The sequence below is a fragment of the Lacerta agilis genome, chromosome 10 (genome assembly GCF_009819535.1).
Source record: "Lacerta agilis isolate rLacAgi1 chromosome 10, rLacAgi1.pri, whole genome shotgun sequence".
NCBI classification, from domain to species: domain Eukaryota; kingdom Metazoa; phylum Chordata; class Lepidosauria; order Squamata; family Lacertidae; genus Lacerta; species Lacerta agilis.
Genome location: NC_046321.1, coordinates 44,222,722 through 44,246,071, shown reverse-complemented (window position 1 = coordinate 44,246,071; position 23,350 = coordinate 44,222,722). Strand labels below are relative to the sequence as shown.

At 39.7% G+C, this 23,350-nt stretch overlaps 1 protein-coding gene across 4 annotated transcripts in view; it reads left to right on the top strand.

Moving 5' to 3' along the window:
* The window catches only part of MSRB3 (methionine sulfoxide reductase B3), a 63,840-nt gene extending 40,691 nt beyond the window's left edge, over positions 1-23,149 (top strand). For all 4 annotated transcript variants that reach the window (XM_033163569.1, XM_033163565.1, XM_033163567.1 and 1 more), the window contains 2 exons: positions 12,937-13,034; positions 22,898-23,149. In XM_033163569.1, coding sequence (XP_033019460.1) covers positions 12,937-13,034; positions 22,898-23,062 — 263 coding nt within the window. In that variant the 3' untranslated portion in view covers positions 23,063-23,149. The remainder of the gene's footprint in view (positions 1-12,936; positions 13,035-22,897) is intronic.
* Positions 23,150-23,350: the final 201 nt, after the last annotated feature.

Sequence of the window (23,350 nt, the reverse complement as noted above, 5' to 3'; positions counted from 1 at the left end):
GTCGTCCACGACTGGACCTAACGGTCAGGGGTCCCTTTACCTTTATGTATCTTTACCTATGATCAGCTTCCTTATTTGTAAATAATACAAACATTACAAAGGCACTAGAGCTCTGCAGCTGGACTTCTGGATTCTGCACATAGGTCTGATGCTGTTTCACCTTATATGTTGTTTCTTTATATTGGAAAACCTTATTTAATGAGTAAAGGAAGTGAAGATAATGGATGCTGATGGGTGAAATCTAAAGACCTTTTGGTAACTGTGATGTGTTTAACTGTGGTTTGAATTAAACTGTCTTCTTCCAGCTGCTGATATTCACAACAATTCTGACAGTTACTATACATCACACATTCTCATGTCTATTTAATCTAAACATTACTGTTTTAAGGAGAGTCCAGAACTAAACCACAGTGCCGGAAGCAAAGTAACAACCTCCACCCTTAACACATTTATTTGCAAGCAATTCACACTGATTTCATTGGAACCCATTTCCAGGTAATTGCGCTCAGAATCTCAGCCTAATGTGATACGGACTTCAGTTCTATGCTCAGTATAACCTGGTTCTCATTCAGGTAGTAAACCTATGCATGGGGACTCCCACTTGAGGCAGCAGGTGGGGACTCATATGGCCAAATGCTGCTGCATAAAAACTTACCTTGATGGTCAGGAGCCCTTTGAGCCAGAAACCTTTAAGCTGAAAGACCTAGGGAAAGTTTACTTTGAGCCAGATTCTCCTGGTGCAATGCCAAGTGTCTCATTTTCTCTAATGCTTGCTTGCCAGCATATGAAATGCACCAGGCAGGGGTTGAAAGAGGGGCTTTGAGTCCTCTTCTAAAGCTCTTCAATCTTCAGGAAAGGGGCAGAGCCTGGGAGCGGGTAGTCAGGCCCAGGAATAAGGACATGTTGGAACCAATCGTGTGCTCTGTGTGATCTGTCCAGAGTACTGAAGGACTCACTGCAGATTTTCCTTTTCTTTCAGGATTATTAATCTCCACATGTAGACCCTGTCTGTCTGTCTGTCTATTTTGCCTGCTTTTCATTTCTGATCCAGACAGTTCTGTTGGACTGCTTCCTGCCAACTCTTCCCAGTCTTGGCAGGCTTGGACACTCCTTAACATCTAGCATTTTTGTTTCCTCAGAATCATGTAAACCCTCACCCTGACTGCAGTCAGAAGTACCAGTAGTCCAGCAGACATATAGGTTTACTACTTCAGTGAGAGCTAAACTTTACTAAGGAAAAGTCTAGAGATAGTTTTCTAAATGATGGTGTTTTAAATTATTACAGGTGAATAAAGCTAGATATGATTTTCAGGATCCATGTTTCTCAGCTCTTTAAATTTATTTTAAAAGTAGCCCTTGAAGCAACACCATGGCACCAGGTGGTTTTTTTCCTATCCCATTTTCCTGCTCTGAATTTGACCCATTATATTGTGGAAAACAGTATACAGGAGAAAATAGTTTTGACTCTGCCCTTAGCAGCATGGCCCTGCTGATCTGGAGGGGAGGACATGAACCAGCAGATTCACATTACAAGGAAGGAGATTCCTACTAAACATTGGGAAGAAGTTTCTGATGGCAAGAGCCATTTGACAGTGGAGCAGCCTCCCTCAGAAGGTGGCAAACTCTCCTTTGTTGGAGGTTTTCAAGCAGAGGTTGCATGGCCATCTGTCAGGGATTCTTTGGCTATGTATTTCTGCATTCCAGGGAGTTGGGCTAGGTGACCCTTGGTGTACCTTCCAACTCTACAATTCTATAACTTTGGGGATCCCATGACAACTTCTTAAAGAAAGTTTAAAAGACAAAAAATAATAATAATCCACTCATGGGTTTCTAGTGTCTCATACACTTGGCCCTGAGTTTCTAATCTGAGATCCACAATCAAATTAATTTAAGATTCCGAAGACCGTATGGAAACTCACAATTTAAATATCCAAAGTTTTGTGAGGGGATTAGAAAGAAAGCACATTCCTAGATGATATAGAAGCATATTTCTATCACATTTGTACACTACTTAACTGTCCTTGTCTTTTTGTGTGTGAGCAGTTTGGGATTAATTTTGCGTTGGCTTCAGAAGCTATACAGTAGCCAAAGAAAAGCCTATGACATGATACCTGTAACATTTGATTACATGGCTTCTGCTCTCCTGGATTTCTGAGCAAGCGTGCGACTGCTAACTTCATCTGGAATTATTGCAAATAATTGCATCATTCTGTTTATAGCACAGGTGCTATACAGCAGCTCCTGCATGGCTCCCAGGTTATCTGATTCCATGATCTTTTTCTGTGCATGGATCAATGAGTAGTTTCTCAGGCAGTCTTGGCACTGTTTTAGGCTGTAATCCTAATGCCATTTACCTGAGAGTAAATCCCATTGAATTCAATTGGATTTACGTCTAAGCAGATTCCTATCCCATTTTCACATTTTATTGTCACATTTTATTGGCAGTTGGAATTTACAGTTATTATAGTTTGTGTTGTAGCTCAGCCTGGGATCATGAACTGAGATGAAGGGTGAGACAGAAAGGGAAGCAATAACAACAATAATTTATAATTAATTGGACCCAGGACATCTTCCCTATATTTCAGTTATCCTACCAGTTTTACCACCATCACAAATAAACTCCCTGAATCGAAAAGCTACCAAGGGTGGAAGTTTCCTTGTGAAAGAGATAAAGGCCAATGAAAATTAGCTCAGGTTGGTCTGATTTCCTGCTGTATTTCAATTCTTGCTCCCCTGCACTAAATTCATCAACCTCCTTTTCCTAGCGACAATAGCTCATTAGATTAGTTGAGTATTCATGGAGATTTTCATCTTCTGAGTCATACAACTCTTTTATTCCCCAAAGAATTTCTTGTGTAAGAAAGGAATTTCATGTCTTTGTAGTTTTAGCTGGGTTTGTTGAAGCAGTTTCTGAAGTTTTCTTGTAGTACCTGGGGAGCCAGGTCACAGATTTACTCCCGTTTCTCAAGAAAATTGATCCCCTTTGGTGCCTCTCCCATGGTGGTTTTATTCAGATATTTTCTTAATCTTTTTAACCTCTTCCTTTCAATAACATCTTCACTTGGCTGCTTAGCATGTTTCCCAGAAGCTAGATGTGCATATTTTAGTTTAATTCTTTGAATGAACCAAAGTCATTTACTATTAGTATGTGGCTTCCAGGCTTGTCCCATCAGGTTTCCATCACTCACTTGTTATATAAGAGAAAGCTAAAGTTACAACTATATTGGCCCATTTAGCAATTGGTGAAGAATGCTTTTATGCCCATTATGCACACTCTTTTTCTCTTTCATGACATTTTTCAGGGAGGGGGGAGCAGATAAAATTCAGATAGGTCGGAATACCAGAATTTTAGTGTGTTTTTCTTTGCAAGGCTGAGTGATTTGAGGATGATACATCTTGACATGTGAGTTCCGGAAATGTATGGAGTGATTGTAATGTGAGCAAGGCTGGCTTATGCAAGGAATTTTTCATGGATGTATATCTCCGGTTGTATAAGGTGACTGCACTTAGCTGTTATTAGTTATCAGTTGTGTGATATATTTGAACATCCTTGAGTTTGAGATGATCATGCTACAGGTAACAATATTTCCAGATGTACTTTTAACCCTCTGTTGAAAGTGCCGATAGAAAAATTTACTGTATCAATCTGGTTTGGGGCTCAAATATACCCCAAGAAAGCCATAAAAATAAAATAACTGAGGGAAGATATTAAGCATGATACCATATGCAAGAATGATAGTATGCCTTTGCTGAAAAATGTCCTTTTCCAGCAAAACAAACGGGGGGGAATCTTTGGGCCAACTGTATCTCACATACAAGAACAGGGTGTGATCCCATGGGTTATCAAAAACATATTATACCCTTAACATACATATAACATAACAGTTACATAACTGTAACAGTGCAATAATCATGACTTGTAAATTACTTGTAAGAAAAATAACAAAGCTTGCAACCAACCAGACTGTTCAAGTCACTTATACACAATTACCACACTCCACAACGGCATGAGTAGGAGATAGAAAATGGGTTGCATGAAGCACATCACTGCGGCCATTTTCTTTCACAGAGATGCTATACTGACTGGTGGTATAGTGGTGAATAGGTTATCAGTTGTTTTATTCTGTTCAGAAACCTGGAGATCACTAATACATAACCCAGTGCAAATGCTGGCAATCAGCTGATTGTCCAGGCTTGCAGAGCGCTATATATCATTGTGATGTCAGGTGACTGACAGTTGTGTGGCCCACCCACCTGTCAAACCTGACCTGTTTGGGAGATAAGGATCCTTCCCGCCTGCCAGCTAGACCCACTTTCACACCCCTGTTTTACACAGGTGATTTTGTGCAAAGTAAAAGGTAGCCTTTCCCCCTACTCCCATGCCAATACTTGGATGAAAGGCTGCTTTTTACTCTTAAAGAGCAGGCAGACTGTATTATCTCTGATCTTGAAATGTCTCTCCTACTGGTTTTTTTTTTCTTCAAGCAAAGGAATTTTATCTCCTGATCAAATTAGGAGATAAAGCTGTAGGTGCTGGCAGGCCACTTCCTGCAGCTTGCTGGGCCAGATCCAGCCGCCCCCTGGCCTGAAACCTTCAATGTTGTACATACCTGTATTTTCAGTAGATATTTGCAGGAAAAATCCAAGTCATCTGGGGCCAGAGAACTTTAGGGAACAACTTCTCCCATATAAATCTTTTGTACAATAAGATCATTTGATGGGGCCCTAGTCAGAATTCATCAGAAGTTTGGGCCTAGTGTATACATACATGCAGTGGCATAGGGAGGGGGGCGAAGGGGGCGGGGAGCCCCGGGTACCACCCTGGAGAGGGTGACACTCTGGGCGCCCCTCCTTGGCTCGCCTCCGCTCGGACGGGCTTGCTCAGGGCTCACTCGCGGGCAGCGCACCGCTATGGAGCGCTGCTGGCAAGCCTGTCCTGGGCTGGCCCGGCGGCAGCGCGCCACTCCCAGTGCGCAGGCGCAGCGTGCGTAGGATGCATGTGTCGTACGCTGCGCCTGCACACTGGGAGCGGCACACTGCCGCCGGGCCAGCCTTGGATGGGCTTGCTTGGGGCTCTTCTGCCGGCAGCACGCCACTACGGAGTATTGCGTGCCGCCGGCAGGCCCTGAGCAAGCCCACCCAGGGCTCGTCTGCCGGCAGCACATTGCTCCAAGCACGCAGGCGCAGCGTGTGTCCGACACATGCATTGTACGCTCCGCCTGCGCGCTGGGATTGGTGCGCTGCTGGCAGGCGAGCCCCGGACGGGCTTGCTTGGGGCTCGCGCGCCAGCAGCGCACCACTATGGAGCGCTGCACGCCGACCAGCAAGCCCCAAGCAAGCCACAGAGAGAGGCCGCCCTGCCCAGGGCTCGCACGCCGGCGATGCGGCGCTCCCAGCACACATGCACAGCGTGTGTCCGGCGCATGCATCGTATGCACACTGCGCATGCGTGCTGGGAGCAAAACCACAGCCCTGGGTGCTTCCGGGTTTGCCGCCCTGGGTAGCTGGACGGCTTCCTCCACGCCTGCATACATGCAGCGAAATACAGTGATTGATGCTGCAAGGTGATGCATCAGGCTACGTTATTTCAGATGGCAAACAGAAGTTCACATTTCTTTTTAGAGCTCCTCTATATTAAAGAATCCCCTCAAGTAGAAAGCTAGCATGGCAATCAAAGTATTAGTCTAGAATCTTTCTCCCTCATAAGCTATTCTTCAGTTATAGGGAGTTTCCTATGTGGGACAGCATCAAGAGGTGTATCTGCCACCTTGGTACATGCCATTCTTCCACTGCAAATCTAGACTTAGCCACAGGTAGTGGTAATAAGGATCAGAGTATCCTTGTGGTGGCTGCTTCATCCCCGAGCAATTCCCTCTGAAAAAAAGAAAACAGTGAAAGCTGTGTTGTTTGGGGTGGCTTACTATATCAGGAGTACTCTATTTTGTGCATGCGGCTGCTACATGTTCTATTTGTTTTTAATTGATACTGTATATGTGTGGGTATTTAAATAGCTTAAATTTAAGTTATTTTATACTACAGTGGTACCTCGGGTTACAGACGCTTCCGGTTACAAACACTTCAGGTTACAGACTCTGCTAACCCGGAAGTAGTACCTCGGGTTAAGAACTTTACCTCAGGGTAAGAACAGAAATCGTATGGTGGCAGTGCAGCGGCAGCAGGAGGCCCCATTAGCTAAAGTGGTACCTCAGGTTAAGAATGGACCTCCAGAACGAATTAAGTTCTTAACCCAAGGTACCACTGTACTTATATATAGGCATGCTAAATGTGTTGGTTTTTTTTTTTTAAACAAATCTTCTGTTTTCACTTCTTTACAGATTCTTCGAGTATCTTCTTATAAGAGACTAATGTTACTTGAATCAGCTACATACAAGCTGAAATGTTTGAATTTGGGAACAGTATTATATGCAAGTCTAGTGTTAATTTCTTATTTTTCATGGTTAATTTAAAAAAAAATCAGCTGAACTAAAAGTAGTTAAAACAACTTCAGTTGCAACAGGTAATGTTCCGTTCCTTGAAGCTGCAGTTTAGTGGTGATCTATCTTTAAAAACCTACACTGGCCTGGATAAATTGATTTTCTTTCCCTATCAGCAGGTGGAGACAGGAACATAGACAATGAACATCAGTCTTTTTATAGCATGCTTGCTAGCTTTCGTTCTAAAATGTAGGCAGTTGCCACCAGATGGAAGCAGCTCCATGCTAGCTATTTTGAGATTTTTCTAAAGCTTCCAGATTATGCTCCATAAATTGCTCCTTTACTTAAATTCTGCTAAGCCCTTCATGTGAATACAAGTTGTTTATTTGAACAGGTCCATCATGGGAATGGGTAACTAGCATTGTATGTGATAACTCACTTTTGGAATCCCTTCCCTGATGTGATACTGTGGCCATTAGTACATACAGTAACTCAGTAGAAACTCTTCTGTACATTTTAATTTTTTTCATTCCTTCGGGGTAAGAACAGAAAAAATGGACAAGATTTTAAAAAGCTTCATGGTGTTACATGTTTGACAATGGCAAAGAAACTGGGGAAAGAAATGTTCCTTCTTGGTTTGACCTCTATCCAACTGCCATAGAGAAAGTTATACAATCTTCTTGAATAGTTAGGGCAGAAAATTTCTCCATTATTTTTACACTATTATCATGTGAGGTGGCTTTTTCTTAGTCCCCTCATGATAGCCACCTTCTGTATTGCAAGTACAGTAGCTGAAAATGACTCATTTTCTTAATTTCTAATTAATGTGGTTGACTTCCATAATCAATCTTGACTACAGATGTCATCATCTACTTTTCTCCCTTGTTAATTTTTGGGAACCACATTTGCTGAGCTGTTAAACAAAAACAGTCAACACTAGGATTGCCATACGACCGGAATTTCCTGGACATAGTCAGGATTTGGTTGTCGGAAACAGTGTCCAGGTGGAAATCACTTAAATGTCCGGGAAAATCCAGGCGTATGGCCACTTTCACCTTTTGAAATATGGCAACCCTTAATTGTTGGTTAATTGTTATTAAGGGTGTTGGTGGTGGTGGTATGATTAGCAGGCAACATTGTCCATGGTATAGACACTCACTACTTTTGTTTCTTTATCATCTCTTATCATCACACTTAAGAATTCGTTGGGGTAACTGTTCTTACTCAGTTTGCATGTTTCTGCCTCTTAATGCTTAGAATTCAAGTTGAGGTTGCAAAGCTGTGCACATATGCTTGAAATAATTCCCATGGAACTCACTGGGACTGCCTTCTGAATAAATATGTAATGGGCCACTTGGCCTAGAACCCAGCTAACACAGTATAGCCCAGACTCAGCCCCTTCCCCCTAGCTAACACCTGACAAGGAGTCAAATATTTCCCCAAGGCTTCCCCTTATCAATCGGTTTCCAAATATCCCTGTGATTTCTCTCAAGTAGCAAGTCCTATAGCTTCTACATGTTATATATTCCTGTTACATGAGGAGTGCAAAAAGAAAAGTAGCTGCTTCTTTAAAATTATACAGGGTTCTCTGGGACAAAAGGCACTGGAAATCATGATTGTCTCTGCTAAATTAGAGGACAGTTGGAGAGTAAAGAGCAAAGCGTTTGAGAAGCTATTTTTTTAGTTAGATGGGTTTCAAGTAATGAATCCCATGTATTCTAAATGCTTTACCTTTGAATCAGTATGGCTAAGAAGTGCTTGACTTTGACTACTGCACACACCTAGTGGCTGTGTAGTGTGATGGCAACATTCAAAAGAATATAAGGTTGCATTTATGTGAATGAGAAATTTACTTACAAAATTCGGTTTGTCATTGATTTGATTTAAATGATAGGATTTCATGTTTCACATGTGTTGTGTTGATAGGGTAGTGTAGACTAAGACTTAAATATCTGCAGAGGGTCCTATAGATGGTGTTTTAATATGGACAATATTAACTATAGAAGCTGCTGCAGTTTTATAGCATCCTGGAGCTAGTGAGTAATTCATAAGAAAATAAACATGGGCAGCGTGACAGGTTTTGTTTTGTTTTTCAGTCGAACTGCTTTTTGGGATAGTAACAAAAATATTATTCAACACTGAATGTTTTTGGATTGAGGTTACCAGGTCACCAGTAAATTTTTAAAAACTATTTCGTACATTTTTAAATGGCACTTCAAAATTACAGCTTAGGGTTATACTTCTACACAGTGCCATTGGGATCCTTAGATATTTAAGATCTAAAACTGACTTACATTTTAAGTTCTATTTTCAAAAATCTTCCCTGCGATTTAAAGTAACACAAGAGATCAAACAGAAATGGGCGAGGCGAAAACAATGCTTTTGCTGAAATGAAGCAGGTTCACCCTAAGCTGTAAAGTATGTTATTAATGGTAGAAACTTCACTGGTAAGATATGATTAGTGCATTTGTATAATAAATAGAAGTTAATATATTGGGGTGAACATAATTTTACTGTCACCAATTCTGATACATTTTGAAAACTGGCAGATGCTGGTAGAGTTTATTAAATATATTATAATTGTGACAGTATTGTACGTATTGGTGTGTTTAATCCCTGAAAAGAATCAGAGTATATTTTCATTCTCCAAGGGTGTCTAAATTGCTCTTGTCAATCTCACTTTTCTGAGCAAACCACATGTGAAATCTTGCAGTTTTAAGTCCCTTTTAAAACAAGTGTTATCCTACTGAGAACTGAGCCAAAGAAATGAATCCTGACAAACTATTTTTGTTAGATCTCTTAGCACATTCATCAGAAAGGGAAGTGAAGAAAGAAATATAATCCCTACAGTTTTTATTTCCTTATTATTGAAACGAGAGAGAGAGAGAGAGAGAGAGAGAGAGAGAGAGAGAGAGAGAGAAATGGGATTTCCTCATAAAGTTTGAGATTCAGAAATGTAGCTAAAATTTATGCAGGTTGTCCCCCATCCCCACAAGTACAATTCCCAATTTTGCCTCCTTGTGCTGCTTCCAATGTTGTCAGTTCATCTCCAGACATAAACTACCTTCATGTTCTTAGTCTGAAACCTCTCAAGGCGATTATTTTGCAGCATATTTTCCAGTGGTAGCCATTGACAGTGCTGTTGCTGGAGAGATTAAGAACCTTCTTAGATCAGAGCAAAGGCGTCTCTAGCCCACCATCCTATTTCCTGCAGTGATCAACCAAATGCCTTTGAGGAGCCAGCAAAGAGGACAAGGACTGATGGATCACCTTTTTCTGTTTGATGCCAGACAGTTCAATCCCATTTTGTTGCTGGTTTTTTTTTAAGCTATACAAAAAAGTCATGAACTTATGAAGGTCTTTGAGGATCCCATGGAGGAGGCAACAGTTATGTGCTCTCACTTGTGTTAGGTAATATTCACTTCATGACTTGTGCCACTTATCCAGCATGCTTCTTCAGCAAACAATGAGTCATCCCACAGATGAGCAGGCAAGCAAGCCATGGTTTGTTTCTCCCAAAGCTTATTTTGTTTTCTAGCTACTCTTGGCCTGTGTTTTTGTAGCCTGACAAACAGTTGTGACCAGGTGGTAAAACAAACCATTGTTAAACAAGGCTGTTGGGTTTGGACATAATGCCAAACCATAGTTTTTTTAAAAAAAAAAACCATGGTTCATAAGACAACAACAAACATCATGGTTTGTTGCCATAAAACCAATATTGATTCACTATTCTATATTTCCAAGCTATAATGCAGTCCATGCCTTGAAAGAGCAGATGCCTCACTGCCAAAGAAACTGAATAAGAAATAGAAAATGATTTTATTTTCAGTGGAGTATTTTCTGATAGTTCAGTACAATTTTCCAGCTGATTTCATGTTCATAATATGGATGGGGTAATTATTTTCTTTATGCCTTTGCAGGGGACAAAAGTAAGAGGCTGCAAGTAAGGTGGATGAGTAATTGATTATCAGTATCAGAACTAGAAAGAAACTCATCCATCTAGTTCTTTTGAACAATATAACTTTTCCCATAAGACAGAGATTGCTCCAGTCTTTTCATTTCAGCCTTTGAAGTTTGCCTCTTGTTGTGTGGTGAAGGATGTTCTCTTTGAGGATTTCTTCAGCACTGAACTAGTCTTCCTCCCCAAATGATAAAGGCATTCTTCTTCCAAAGTGCTGTTGTCAGTTTATAGCAATAAAGTACTGGTCCAAACCAGAAGCAATTATTAGGGATACTTTATCCTCCTGGAAGATGTGAATGTTTGTGGAAGATTACGTTCTCTGGCTCCTTTCCATTGGCTTGGCAGGAACAGAGGAATCTCTAGAGTTTATGTTTCAAGATGTTTTGTGTTGTCCAGTCATTTTGGTCTGCATCTTCTTCAGAGAGCCCAGATGACCCTGCTCTTCTCATTCTGATGTAATTGGTAGATACTCTTAGGCTATGATCCTAAATAATTAGTTTTACGTAGCTAGGTAAGAATGAGGCACAGTCTTTCCATTAGTTTCTACACATGGGCTATATTGACTCCCCAGTGAGATTTTTTGGTCTTAGAACACTCTGCATGGAAGTGGCTGCAAGATATGAACTTCATTTAATGTGTTTCTTTATTCAAGTTTTTTATGAGTCGTTTTAAAATATACTCAGTTTTTCATCTTGTTTTAACTTGGTTTCAATTACATCTGAAACAGATTGTATTCAACCTATGTTGAGATCTTTTGATGACTTTTGCACCACCATTTTGCTTTAAAATATTTTTAAAAATTAAGCACATCTTGCAAAATACTTGTCTCTGAGAGCAGCCCCCCAATTTTGTCTTTTGTATGGCATAATTTCATGAAGTCATTAGCTGCATGCTTTCAGGAAATAGTGGAGACTGGATAAGAGATTTTGATTAACATTTTTCTAATGTAATATGATTGCAGGCTCTGAGTGAATTCATATATATATGATTGGATTATATCTTTTTAAAAAGTCATCTCATTTGCCCAAGGACTTCCACTTCCTCAATGGAACTTCTTTTCCCTCTCCTCTCCCTGTGTGCCCCCCAGCCCCTCTATCTTCAGAAGGGGAAATCCAGAATCGATTGAGGGAGCATGGAGGGAGGAGAGAGAGAGCAAGCAAAAGTCCTTATGTGAATAGGACACCCTTGCTGGATACAACCCTAAAGCCAGATCCACATGTCCTCTTTCCCCCTGCCTAGAAAGCACAGGTCCAAGTGGTTTTCCACTTCTCCCATGCTTTTAGGCACAGGTCTGAGCAGTTTTCGGTTCCCACACTGCTTTCCCCTGGAAAAGCTGCTCTTTAGCGCTGATTCAGAGCAAACGTCAATCTATGGAAAACCCAATTGACATTTGCTCCAGTTCAGCGGTAAATAGTGTTTTTTCCCTGGGGAAAGTTGGAGGACAAGCAGAAGTCTGGCTGATCCCTCAGTGTTTGCTGCCTTGACAGCAATCAACTACTTAAGAAAACGAGGAAGGATTGCTGACTTCCCACTCTGCTTGGAAGTACCAGTTGGAAACTGCACTAGATCAATTCTTCTTCTGATTCATTGGACCTTGAATGAACTTTATATCCTGCGACTATTTGGAAATAGTAGGTCTTTGCTTAGTCCATCTGTGATCTGCTCAAATTTAATTTGTTCTCCTCAGTGTTCTTATTGACCACGAGTTGCTTTTATAATAGGGATGGGGATACAGTAACCCTTCGTGTCTTGTTGAACTCCAGTTCCCATCAGGACCAGGCAGCATGACCAATAGCTGGGGATGATAAGAACTGTAACCCAACAACATCTGGAGGGCAAAAGGTCCTCAGTCCTGTTTCAAAGCATTAAACTTAGCGTGACACAATAGCAGTAGGTGGAGATGGTTGTAGAGATTCTCTGATACAAGAGCCAAGTGCTCCTACTTTCTGGGGTAATGCTGGTCTTACACATTTTCATACCAGAAAGAAAATGTCAGAATGGCACACCTTACTATCACCCACTGCTTTTAAAAGTGGAAGAGGTCTTTAAACAAACAAACAAACCAAGGAAAACTATGCCCTTCTGGAATTTGTTTGCAACTTATTAATTTAGCTCCATGATAAAGGGACCTGTTAACTTCCTATTCCAGGTGTACATTTTTCAAGAAATTCAAAATTTCTTGAATTTGGGGGATGTTCTACTGCAGCCTTCCCCAACTTCCAGATGTTTTGGACCATATTTCCCATTCTACTTTCCAGACTAATATTTGGAGAAAACTATTCTATTGGACAGAGTGTATTAGTACACGGTTGTAAATTTGCACATTTTCAGGTTGCATAGGATTCTGTAGGCAAAAAAGAAGAGTGTATTTGCAACTTGGAAACTTTCTGCTTTACCTTGCCAGCCAACGGATATTATCATCTTCTAAAGCTTGTTAGATCACTGACAATCCTATTTGTGATTGAAACTTTCAAAATCCTATCTGATGCAAAAATTATCACAGGTTGTTGCTGCTATTGTTCGTCCTTTTGTTTTTTTCAGGTTGGCCTTCATTCTATGATGTGATGGCTTCTGACAGAATTACATTCACTGATGACTACTCCTACGGGATGCACAGGGTTGAGACAAGCTGCAGTCAGGTCAGTTCAGACACAAATAGGTCATTCTCATGTTTAAAGGTTGCCGAAACCATAGTGTGTGTAGTTTCTTTACATCTGAAGTTCTGCAAAAAATTCTTAGTTGCCAAAAAGACTCATTAGGGTTGCATGATGAGCCACAGGCATGACAGCTGGTGGATAAAAACGAAAGTCAAAGTGCTAATGAGAATCTGTATTGTTATCTAGGTTAAGCATTATTTAACAGAGCATGTATAAATGACATTTGAGGACTGTTGCCTACAGAAATGGTCTTCCAGGAAGGCATCTCTTCAAAGTTCACCTCTGAACTCTGTTCTCTTAAGCCTAAATGCAGATAGTCTAGACGAACATTGAATTGACTTTATATCTGCAGATTCCATCACAGAGCATTTGCTGAGGATCACTAGTGACAATGCTCAGGGTATCTTTCCAGCCACCTCTACGTCCCATCTGCCCAAATAAGCAAGTGATAATATACCAGACACTTGTCAGTTTCCCATTATCTTTCTCATTCTGACTCCTTTCATTCTTTGTCATCACCAGCCTTTTGTGGCCTTAATGGCTCAGTCCTAACTAACTTATCAGGGGAGAAGGGTTGTTGACCTGGCAGTTAGTGGAGGAAATGCTTGGCTAACCTGCAGCTAGTTTCTTCCAACAAGAATGCACCAACTTTAATCAGAACTTAAAGTCTGATCTCCTACTTTGTTTACTTTAGACCAGCTGGGAATCTGGAAGAAAATTGGTATAAATGATCTCTCTGAATAAGCAACACAATATGTTGGCCACTTTCAATTACTCTTTCCAGGAGGGTTTTTTGGGGAAGAACTTTCAATCTGCTGCAAAACAGTGTTCAATAGGTCAGTGCCCAGCTATACCTAGATTGAAATGTTATCTGAGATCAAAGCCATAGTTGTATTTTTATTCAGTGGTATACTGCACTTAAACAGGTACACTTTTAATCATATTTGTATTAATGTCACTTTATAATTAGATGTTTGCCTGTTTCTGGGATTTGTATTTTGCCTTTCACTGCAGACAAGTCCTGAGGCAGCTCACAATAATATCAAGTAGTAAATTATACTAAAACCTTTGTTACTTTTAACAACAAAAATCCCTTTAGTGATTTTGTTGTTGTTATTTAGTCATTTAGTATGGGAATGGTTCGTATATTAGCTTTTGGAACAGATGGTAATTCTGCATGTCCACATGCCACACTGCACTAATGAAGTGTGAATTAAGATACAAGTGAGGACAGGTACATAATACACTTAATTCCCATGCTGGTATTACAGGCTCGAGGGGGGAGCACTGGTGTGGGTAGTAACCATGTTGTTGTCGTTTAGTTGTGTCTGACTCTTCGTGACCCCATGGACCAGAGCACGCCAGGCACCCCTGTCTTCCACTGCCTCCCGCAGTTTGGTCAGACTCATGTTGGTAGCTTCGAGAACACTGTCCAACCATCTCGTCCTCTGTCGTCCCCTTCTCCTTGTGCCCTCAATCTTTCCCAACATCAGGGTCTTTCCAGGGAGTCTTCTCTTCTCATGAGGTAGCCAAAGTATTGGAGCCTCAGCTTCAGGATCTGTCCTTCCAGTGAGCACTCAGGGTTGATTTCCTTAAGAATGGATAGGTTTGATCTTCTTGAGGTCCATGGGACTCTCAAGAGTCTCCTCCAGCAACACAATTCAAAAGCATCAATTCTTCGGCGATCAGCCTTCTTTATGGTCCAGCTCTCACTTCCATACATCACTACTGGGAAAACCATAGCTTTAACTATACAGACCTTTGTCGGCAAGGTGCTATCTCTGCTTTTTAAGATGCTGTCTAGGACTTCCGGAACGGCGCACTTGGAGTCGGGTGGAGATCCGCGCTCCTGCTGTCTCGAGGCGGATTGGTGTTGTTTGAGGCGAAAAAACGGGCGACGAAGCGTGAGTCAACCGACCCCAGGGGGGGATCCTGGGGGCTGAAGCCCACGGCAGCACGATATGGGGTCTCCCATGCAAGGGGGAAAACTCTGAAGTGATTAAAAACCCAATTCAGGGAGGACCTCCGTGCAAACGGGCGCAAACCCCTCTTCAACACAAACGCTCCAATTCTCGACAAAGTAGCGCCGAACTACCCATTAAAAACTCACTGTAATCGGACAAACTCCTCCAATAACAGGAGAAAATACAGCATTATCTCTCACTTCCCTGGAGTACAGGGGGTGGCAAAGGAGGAGGGAGAAAAGAAACTAAGTTTTTTTTACGGACAGAAACGGACAGAAATATCGCGGGGGCTGTGGCACAACGCAGAATACCTGTCAAATTAAAAGCTGAATGCGGTGGAAGTAGCCTTAATTCCCCCGAGGAGTGCTAAAACGTTTCGAAATTAGAGGCGTACTTAGAAAAGCACGAACGAAAATAATAAAGAGGAGAAACCGCTAAAGGGGAAGCGGGCGGGAAGAACGTGCACACAGATAGACCTCGACCTTTTCTCTCCCAAGAAAAAGAAAGAGAGAAGTAAAATCAACCCTACCAGCTCGTGAGAAGGGCCGGTGGTAAAGTGCTGAGTCAGGGCCGCCATTGGGAGCGGTGGGTGAGAGGAGAGAAGGCGGAAGTGGAAAACAAAGAAGGAGCTGGAAAGCAGACCATAAAAAGGAACATTTTTAAAATAAGAAACCGGCGGTGGATCTCATTTCTTTATTTTTTTGTTTTATTTTTGCTTTTGTTTTTTGTTTCTTTTCTCAGTTTCTTTCTGAGTTTTCTACTTCTTACTTGGTAACCCTACAAAGGGAAATAAAGGTAGCTACACAGTGATGAATCTGAAATGTATATCATGGAATATAAATGGTTTGAACAGTAAGTTGAAGAGGAACAGGGTAGAATGTATCTTGAAAAAAAGGAAATGGGACATCATCTGTTTGCAAGAAACTCATATATCTAAAATTCATATAAGAGTTCTGAAGAATGTAAGATTGGGAACTATAGACCAATATCGCTATTAAATATTGATTATAAAATATTTACAGGAATATTGGCTAACAGGTTAAAGAGAGTACTAATGAGAGTTATAGGGCAAGACCAGGCGGGCTTTCTTCCTGAAAGACAAATTAAAGATAATACAAGAGCAATAATTGACATATGGGAATATGCCGAACTAAACCCCAGCAAAAAAGTTGCAATGCTACTGGTGGATGCAGAGAAAGCCTTCGACAGTGTTTCCTGGAAATTTATGCTGAGAAATCTGGAAAAGTGGGAAATAGGAGAAAAAATTATGAATGGAATTAAAGCTATATATAATAAACAGAGTACAAGATTAATCATAAATAATGACCTCACGGAAGGTTTTGACATCAAAAGAGGAGTCAGGCAAGGTTGTCCTTTATCTCCACTGTTATTTATTATAACTTTGGAAATTCTTCTAGTTACATTAAGAGAAAACAGAGAAATCAAAGGGATAACTATTGGGAACTATAATTATAAAGCGAAAGCTTACGCGGATGACGTGATCATTACAGTAGAATCTCCATTAGAGAGCCTACAGAAAACACTGGAGGAAATTAATGAATATGGGAAGAGTTCAGGCTTTAAATTAAATAAAGAAAAATCTAAATTACTAACCAAAAATATGGGGGATAAGGAAAAAAAAAGATTGGAAGATATAACAGGATTAAAAATTGAATCCAAAGCAAAATATCTAGGATTGTGGATATCCAATAAGAACACCAATTTATTTAAAGATAACTATGTCAAACTATGGAAGGAAGTTAAAGAATTATTGAAAAAATGGGAGAAACTGAATCTATCCCTGCTTGGTCGAGTATCTATGATAAAAATGGTGATACTCCCAAAAATTCTGTTTCTTTTTCAAACGGCACCTATAATTATCGGAACTAAATATTTAAAGAACTGTCAAAAAGATCTCGCAAACTTTATCTGGTTGGGGAGAAAAGCGAGGATAAAGCAAGAAATTATGATCAGTGATAAGGAAGTAGGCGGCTTCGGGGTTCCAGATTTGACAACATACTATGATGCAGCGGGCTGGATGTGGCTTAAGGACTGGATAACATTAGAGAATAAAGAATTGTTAGAGCTGGAAGGATGGGACAAGTTATATGGATGGCATGGGTACCTATTCTATGAAAAACTAAAGATGCATAAAAGGTTTAATAACCACTTGGTAAGGAAAGCTTTGTTGGAAATATGGGAAAGAACTAAAGGGAGAATGATGCAAAAAACCTCATGGTGGACATCACCGGTGGAAGCCACGTCAACATTTAAAAATATGACAAAAAGGAAATGGCCGACATACAAAGAATTAGTAGAAGAAATAAAAGAAATTCCAAAACTAAAAAAATATGAAGATTTAAGAACCATCGGGGTAAGTTGGCTAGAATATATTCAGTTAAGAGCAGTATTTGAAAAAGACCTAAAGAACAGAGGTTTTGGAAATAAGGAAACCAAATTGGATGAGGTTACAGCCTGTAACAGAAAATGCTTTCCAAAGTATATAGATTATTAAGTACAGGACAAATGGAGTCAGAATGTAAAAACAGAAATATGATAAAGTGGGAACAAGATTTAGGCCATGAAATTGAGTATGGAAAGTGGAAACAATTTTGGACAAAAAATATTAAGTTTACGGCCTCCTATCAAATTAAAGAAAATTTTATGAAAGTACACCACAGATGGTACCTGCCACCAGTAAGAATAGCTAAGATAAATAAATCCAGAAATAATAAATGTTGGAGATGTGAAGATCAAACTGGTACGCTATTCCATATGTGGTGGACCTGTCCTGAAATTAAAACTTTCTGGAATATGATCCACGAAGAAGTTAAAAAGCTGATTAAAATATCATTTAGTAAAAAAGCTGAACTATATCTATTAGGAATATTGAATAATGAAATTCCAAAAGATAGAATAAACATCCTGCTTTATGCGACAACAGCTGCAAGAACCCTTATAGCTAAATATTGGAAAGGGAATCAAATACCATCAAAGGGAGAGTGGTTGAGTAAAATGACTGAATATCTGGAACTAGCGAAGCTAACTGATATTATCAGAGGGAAATCAAGAGATATGGTAAAAAATCAATGGAAGTACTTCAACGACTATTTGAATAAACAAGATGTAAGTGGTAGAATCTGGTTGTGTTTAGAATAACAGGATGAAATACGGTTTAACAAAATTGAGCTTTATTTGTATTTGTATTTAATTTGTACTTGTTCATAAAGTGGTAAATATGTAAAAAATGACAGATATAATAAGTATTATATAAGATGTAGGAATCGTTGTAAAAGCAGCGGAAGTATATGTAGAAAGTACTTGTGAAGGTTTTGTCTTTTGGATGACTTTACTTTGTCTTGATCTTCTTCTTTGAAGATTCCTTTCTTTCCCTTTCTGCTTTTCTTTCTTCTTCCCTTTATTTTTCTTTCTCTTCTTTTCTTTGCCTTTTTTTTTCTTTTCTTTTTCTTTCTTTCTTTCTTTCTATTTTCTTTTCCTCTCGGCTTGCCTCTAGTTAGCTAAGATATGAGAGATCTATTTCTTTATTCTTAGGTATAAGGGAGTATGCATTGTATATGCATATGTTTGTATGTAATTATATTTTAATTGAACAATAAAGGATTTTTAACCATTAAAAAAAAAAAAAAGATGCTGTCTAGGTTTGTCATTGCTTTTCGCCCAAAAAGCAGCCGTCTTTTAATTTCGTCACTGCTGTCACCATCTGCAGTGATCATGGAACCCAAGAAAGTAAAATCTGTCACTGCCTCCATTTCTTCCCCTTCTATTTGCAAGGAGGTGATGGGACCAGTGGCCATGATCTTAGTTTTTTTTGATGTTCAGCTTCAGACCATATTTTGTGCTCTCCTCTTTTTTGTGCTCTCCTCTTTCACCCTCATTAAAGAGTTATTTAATTCCTCCTCACTTTTTGCCATCAAGGTTGTGTCATCAGCATATCTGAGGCTGTCGGTATTTCTTCCGGCAATCTTAATTCCGGCTTGGGATTCATCCAGTCCAGTCTTTTGCATGATGAGTTCTGCATATAAGTTAAATAAGCAGGGAGACAATATACAGCCTTGTCATAATCCTTTCCCAGTTTTGAACCAATCAGTTGATAGCATATATTTATTGAAGATCTCTGGAATTTCTGGTGCTGTTCTGCATTTGCTATTTTTATTTTATTCTCTGTTTCTGGTTTTATGCTGTGTTACGTTTTATGGTTCTGTTATATTACTTGCATATATGGCTTGCAGCTTTTATTGTAAGCCACCCAGAGAACTTTTTTTTAATGGAGGAGGGGGGCTTGAAATGCAACAAACAAATAAATAAATAAAATACAGTATTAAAACAACAACTGGTGAATAAAAGCAGTATACCAGTATATGTGGCTTGTGTCCTCCCCATAGTCATTACCACACCATACAATGCATCCATTATTCAGTCATTTATTCCCATCTCCATGAGTCTAACAATATGAATCATACACCCAGCTGCAAAATGCTATTGTTTTATTACAAATAAGAAGTGCATTGCGAGTTTACTTGGTTATAGCAGAGAGCAAAATACTTTTATTTTATTTTTTCCCCCTTTTAGGGGGGGGGGGCAGAATCCAGCAGGTGAAAAAATTAAGGACACTTCCCATAAACATTCTAACACCTGTTTTGCTCCCGTGCGAACATCTTTCTTTGGAATGTCATTGATTTAGGATACAAATAAGTGCTTTGGAAGAAAATTGCCTTCCTATAAAATAAAAGCATCCTAAATATTGTCTGTGAAACAGCTTTCACGGTTTTGTTAGAAATACATCACTGTGGAAATATGAGAAAAGTCAAATATTTGTGACAAGAAAATGTTAATTGCAGGTGCACTTAGGGAGTAATGTGAAATTGTCTGCATATTCTTCCTTCCTTTCCTATTCAAGGGCTATTTCCCTTGGAGACCTCTGCAGCTATTACATTGTACCTGTAGAAGCCAATAACATTGTTAAATCACAAAAAAATGGGTTGCACATTGATGTGATGTGACTAAAATCACTGGCAACGGTTTGCACAGATCTTTCTTTATCTCATAGTAATGGGATTATTGTGTTTATAGTCAGGAACTTTGAGAGGTGAAATACGTTCTCAGTTGGCAGACAGCTAATTTACATGTCCAAACTGGCATGAGAACTGAATTCAGAATATGGCACAGTAGTCATGTGCTTGTCATACCAAACCAGTGTTCAGCTCACATCTGGCAGCTTAGCAGTGGCACAGTAAGTGTGGGACAACTTGCACACTACACACTCATTGAGATATTCACACAAATACATGCGCCGAATTCTCTGCAGTTCCAGATCCACTCAGCCCATGTCTACGGCATGCCACTAGGGTTGCATGAATTGAGCAGTGACACAATTATCACTCCTATCAGTCAGTCCAGTTTGCAATCTCTCTATTTTCCCGCTTATGGTAAAGGCTAGATTTTTTTGCAAACTCTCAGTATAGGAATCAACTATGTTTTACTCAGGGTAGACCTATTGAAATGACAGAACATGGCTTACTTAACTCCATTAATAGCAGCGGGTCTGCTCTGGGTAAAACTTAATTGAATAGCACCCTGCAGCCCATTTTACATAAATTAACCGCCACCATGTTGCAGACCTAAAGTTGCAGTTGCTTGGAGAGCTGTAATGTATGAGCCCACTGCCCCATCTACACAGCTTCTCTTGAACATAGTGGTGCAGTGTGTGTGTGTGTGTGTGTGTGTGTGTAGTGTGTTCCATGATCACCCCTGGGAAGCTGCATGGTCTGGTCCTTCCTCCACGCAGCTGTGACTACAAGACCTTTCTTTGCATATGAGATTTTAGCAAGTATGAACTGAGGCTTCAGTGGAATTCCAGTGTGAAAATTCTTTTATGTGACGGCTACAAATGCAATTGATATAAGATTGACCCATACTATGAGGCATCAGATTTCCGGGTTGATCAAGTTGAAGCGAGCTGATGCAAAGAAAATTCTTTCCAGTAGCACCTTAGAGACCAACTGCAAGTCTCTCCATGCAGGTATCTGAAGAAGTGTGCATGCACACGAAAGCTCATACCAAGAACAAACTCAGTTGGTCTCTAAGGTGCTACTGGAAATAATTTTCTATTTTGTTTCGACTATGGCAGACCAGCACGGCTACCCACCTGTAACTGATGCAAAGAGTTATTTTGAAAAACTTTTTTTTTTTTTAAAGAGGGAAAACTAAATTGGCCAGGGATCCAATTGCTGCTTAACTTCTTCCACATTGGAGTGTCAGAAGAAAATTACGGTCATTAACTTTCTGCAAGGAAATGTAGGGTAGACTGAAACTATACTTCATGCATGTGTATTTGTCTGCCGTTCCAGAAATTCCCTTCTGTTGTGATTCTTGCTTTGTTTCTTTATTCCTGATTGATCACTTGTTTGCCCTGGAATCGTCCTGTGGTGTCTTCAGTATTTTAAGTTTGCTTCACAGTGTCATGTTACTGGAGTTCAAAGGCCCTGGAGGAAAAATGACTCAGATAACAACACCTGGGAACTCTCTTCTAAGAATTTGCTTACAGATGCACAAGGTGTTTCCCCCCAACATGAGTCACAGAAGCATTAACAAGTATTTGTAACCTGAAAGTTACATGTTTGATTAGCCAAATTCTTTTTGCCTAGCATGTGTACATAATTCTTTGGATTCTTCTTCCATGACCTGAGCTGACTTCAAAAGCTGTTCAAAAAAATTTGCTACAAGAAAAAAATAAAGCCCGTGCAAACTTGCTCCTTTCTGGCCTTGTGGGCTCACTCTTGCTCTCACCTTTTATTTCAGTTGCCAGTCTTTTTTTTTTAATGTTTAAATATTTTTATTATGAAGAATTCAAATCATTAAACATATTTGCATGCACGCACGCACGCACACCCTTCAATATTATGTGAATTCAATTAAAATTAAACACATAATTCAGTATGTTCAGTCTTAAACACCAATCGTCAAAATCTTTCCACCTTTGATTTTTTTTAAAGATTATGACCAATACTGATGCATTTACTTGAACAATGCAAAATGGGCAGACCACCTCAGTTTTATCTGGATTGAGCTTCAGTTTGTTGGCTCTCATCCAATCCATTACCAAGACAAAACAATGGCCCTGTTTAGGGAAGTTTTTAAACTGTGATAATTTAAATGTATTTTAATGTTTGGTGGAAGCCGCCCAGAGTGGCTGGGGAGACCCGGCCAGATGGGCGGGGTACAAATAAATTATTATTATTATTATTATTATTATTATTATTATTATTATTATTATTATTATTATTATTATTATCCAGCACATCCACTGCTTCACCTGCAGATGTAAAGAGTTGTGTGTCCTCAGCATATTGTGGACAATGTACTCCAAAACTCTGAATGACCCCACTCAGCAGTTTCATGTAGATGTTAACTTGGTTGGCCTAATAAAGGTGTTGCTATAATAAATATTTTGGATTTTTCTTTTCTTTTAAAAGAGTGTTTAGTCAGAATATGTTGTTCAGGCCGTAACCTGCCTTTTGGCATGTTCAGGTTTTGATACCACATGCTTTGGTGACTCTAAGCCTACATGATAAGCACATTCTCTTTTTAGATGTTGGCATCAAACTGTGCATGTTTGAAGTCCATTTGTAGAAACCAGACTTCTCTTGGATGACAGCTTATATTTTCACATTACTAGCAACTGGGAAAAAAGGCAATGGTTGACCCTCAAATGCTTTACCCCCTGATTAAATTTAACGAAGCCCATATCTGTGACTCTCAAAGAGAAACCCTTATACTATTACAGGTTGTTGTTTTTAAAAGTGTTTTCATTATACTTATTGATACTTACTAATGAATACAAATTATGCTCTTCTGTTTCAGTGTGGTGCTCACCTTGGACATATTTTTGACGATGGGCCTCGTCCATCCGGCAAACGATACTGCATAAATTCAGCTTCATTGTCTTTTGAGTCTGCAGACAAGAACCATGCTGGAGAAGGAAGCATTAGCGCGGCTTCTGCCCAACCAGACAAGACAGAGCTGTAGAAGGGAGATAGTTTCTCACAAAGCTTATTTTCCTAGATGACTCTTAAAGAATGTTATTCTAAATTGCCTTCTACCTTATATGTTTTTTTAAAAAAACCTTTTAGGGATATTCTGCACTATCAGTTTTTTTGTGTATCAAAACGAGGCCTTGTGTGTGCCAATGTATTTTTGTTATATAATCACACTTAAATAATTGTCAACTTACATGCAATGGGGAACCTCATAACAAAAGGGTGTTTAGCACTATGGGTTATTAATCTCCACTTAGTGCTTTGTTAAAATAGGTTT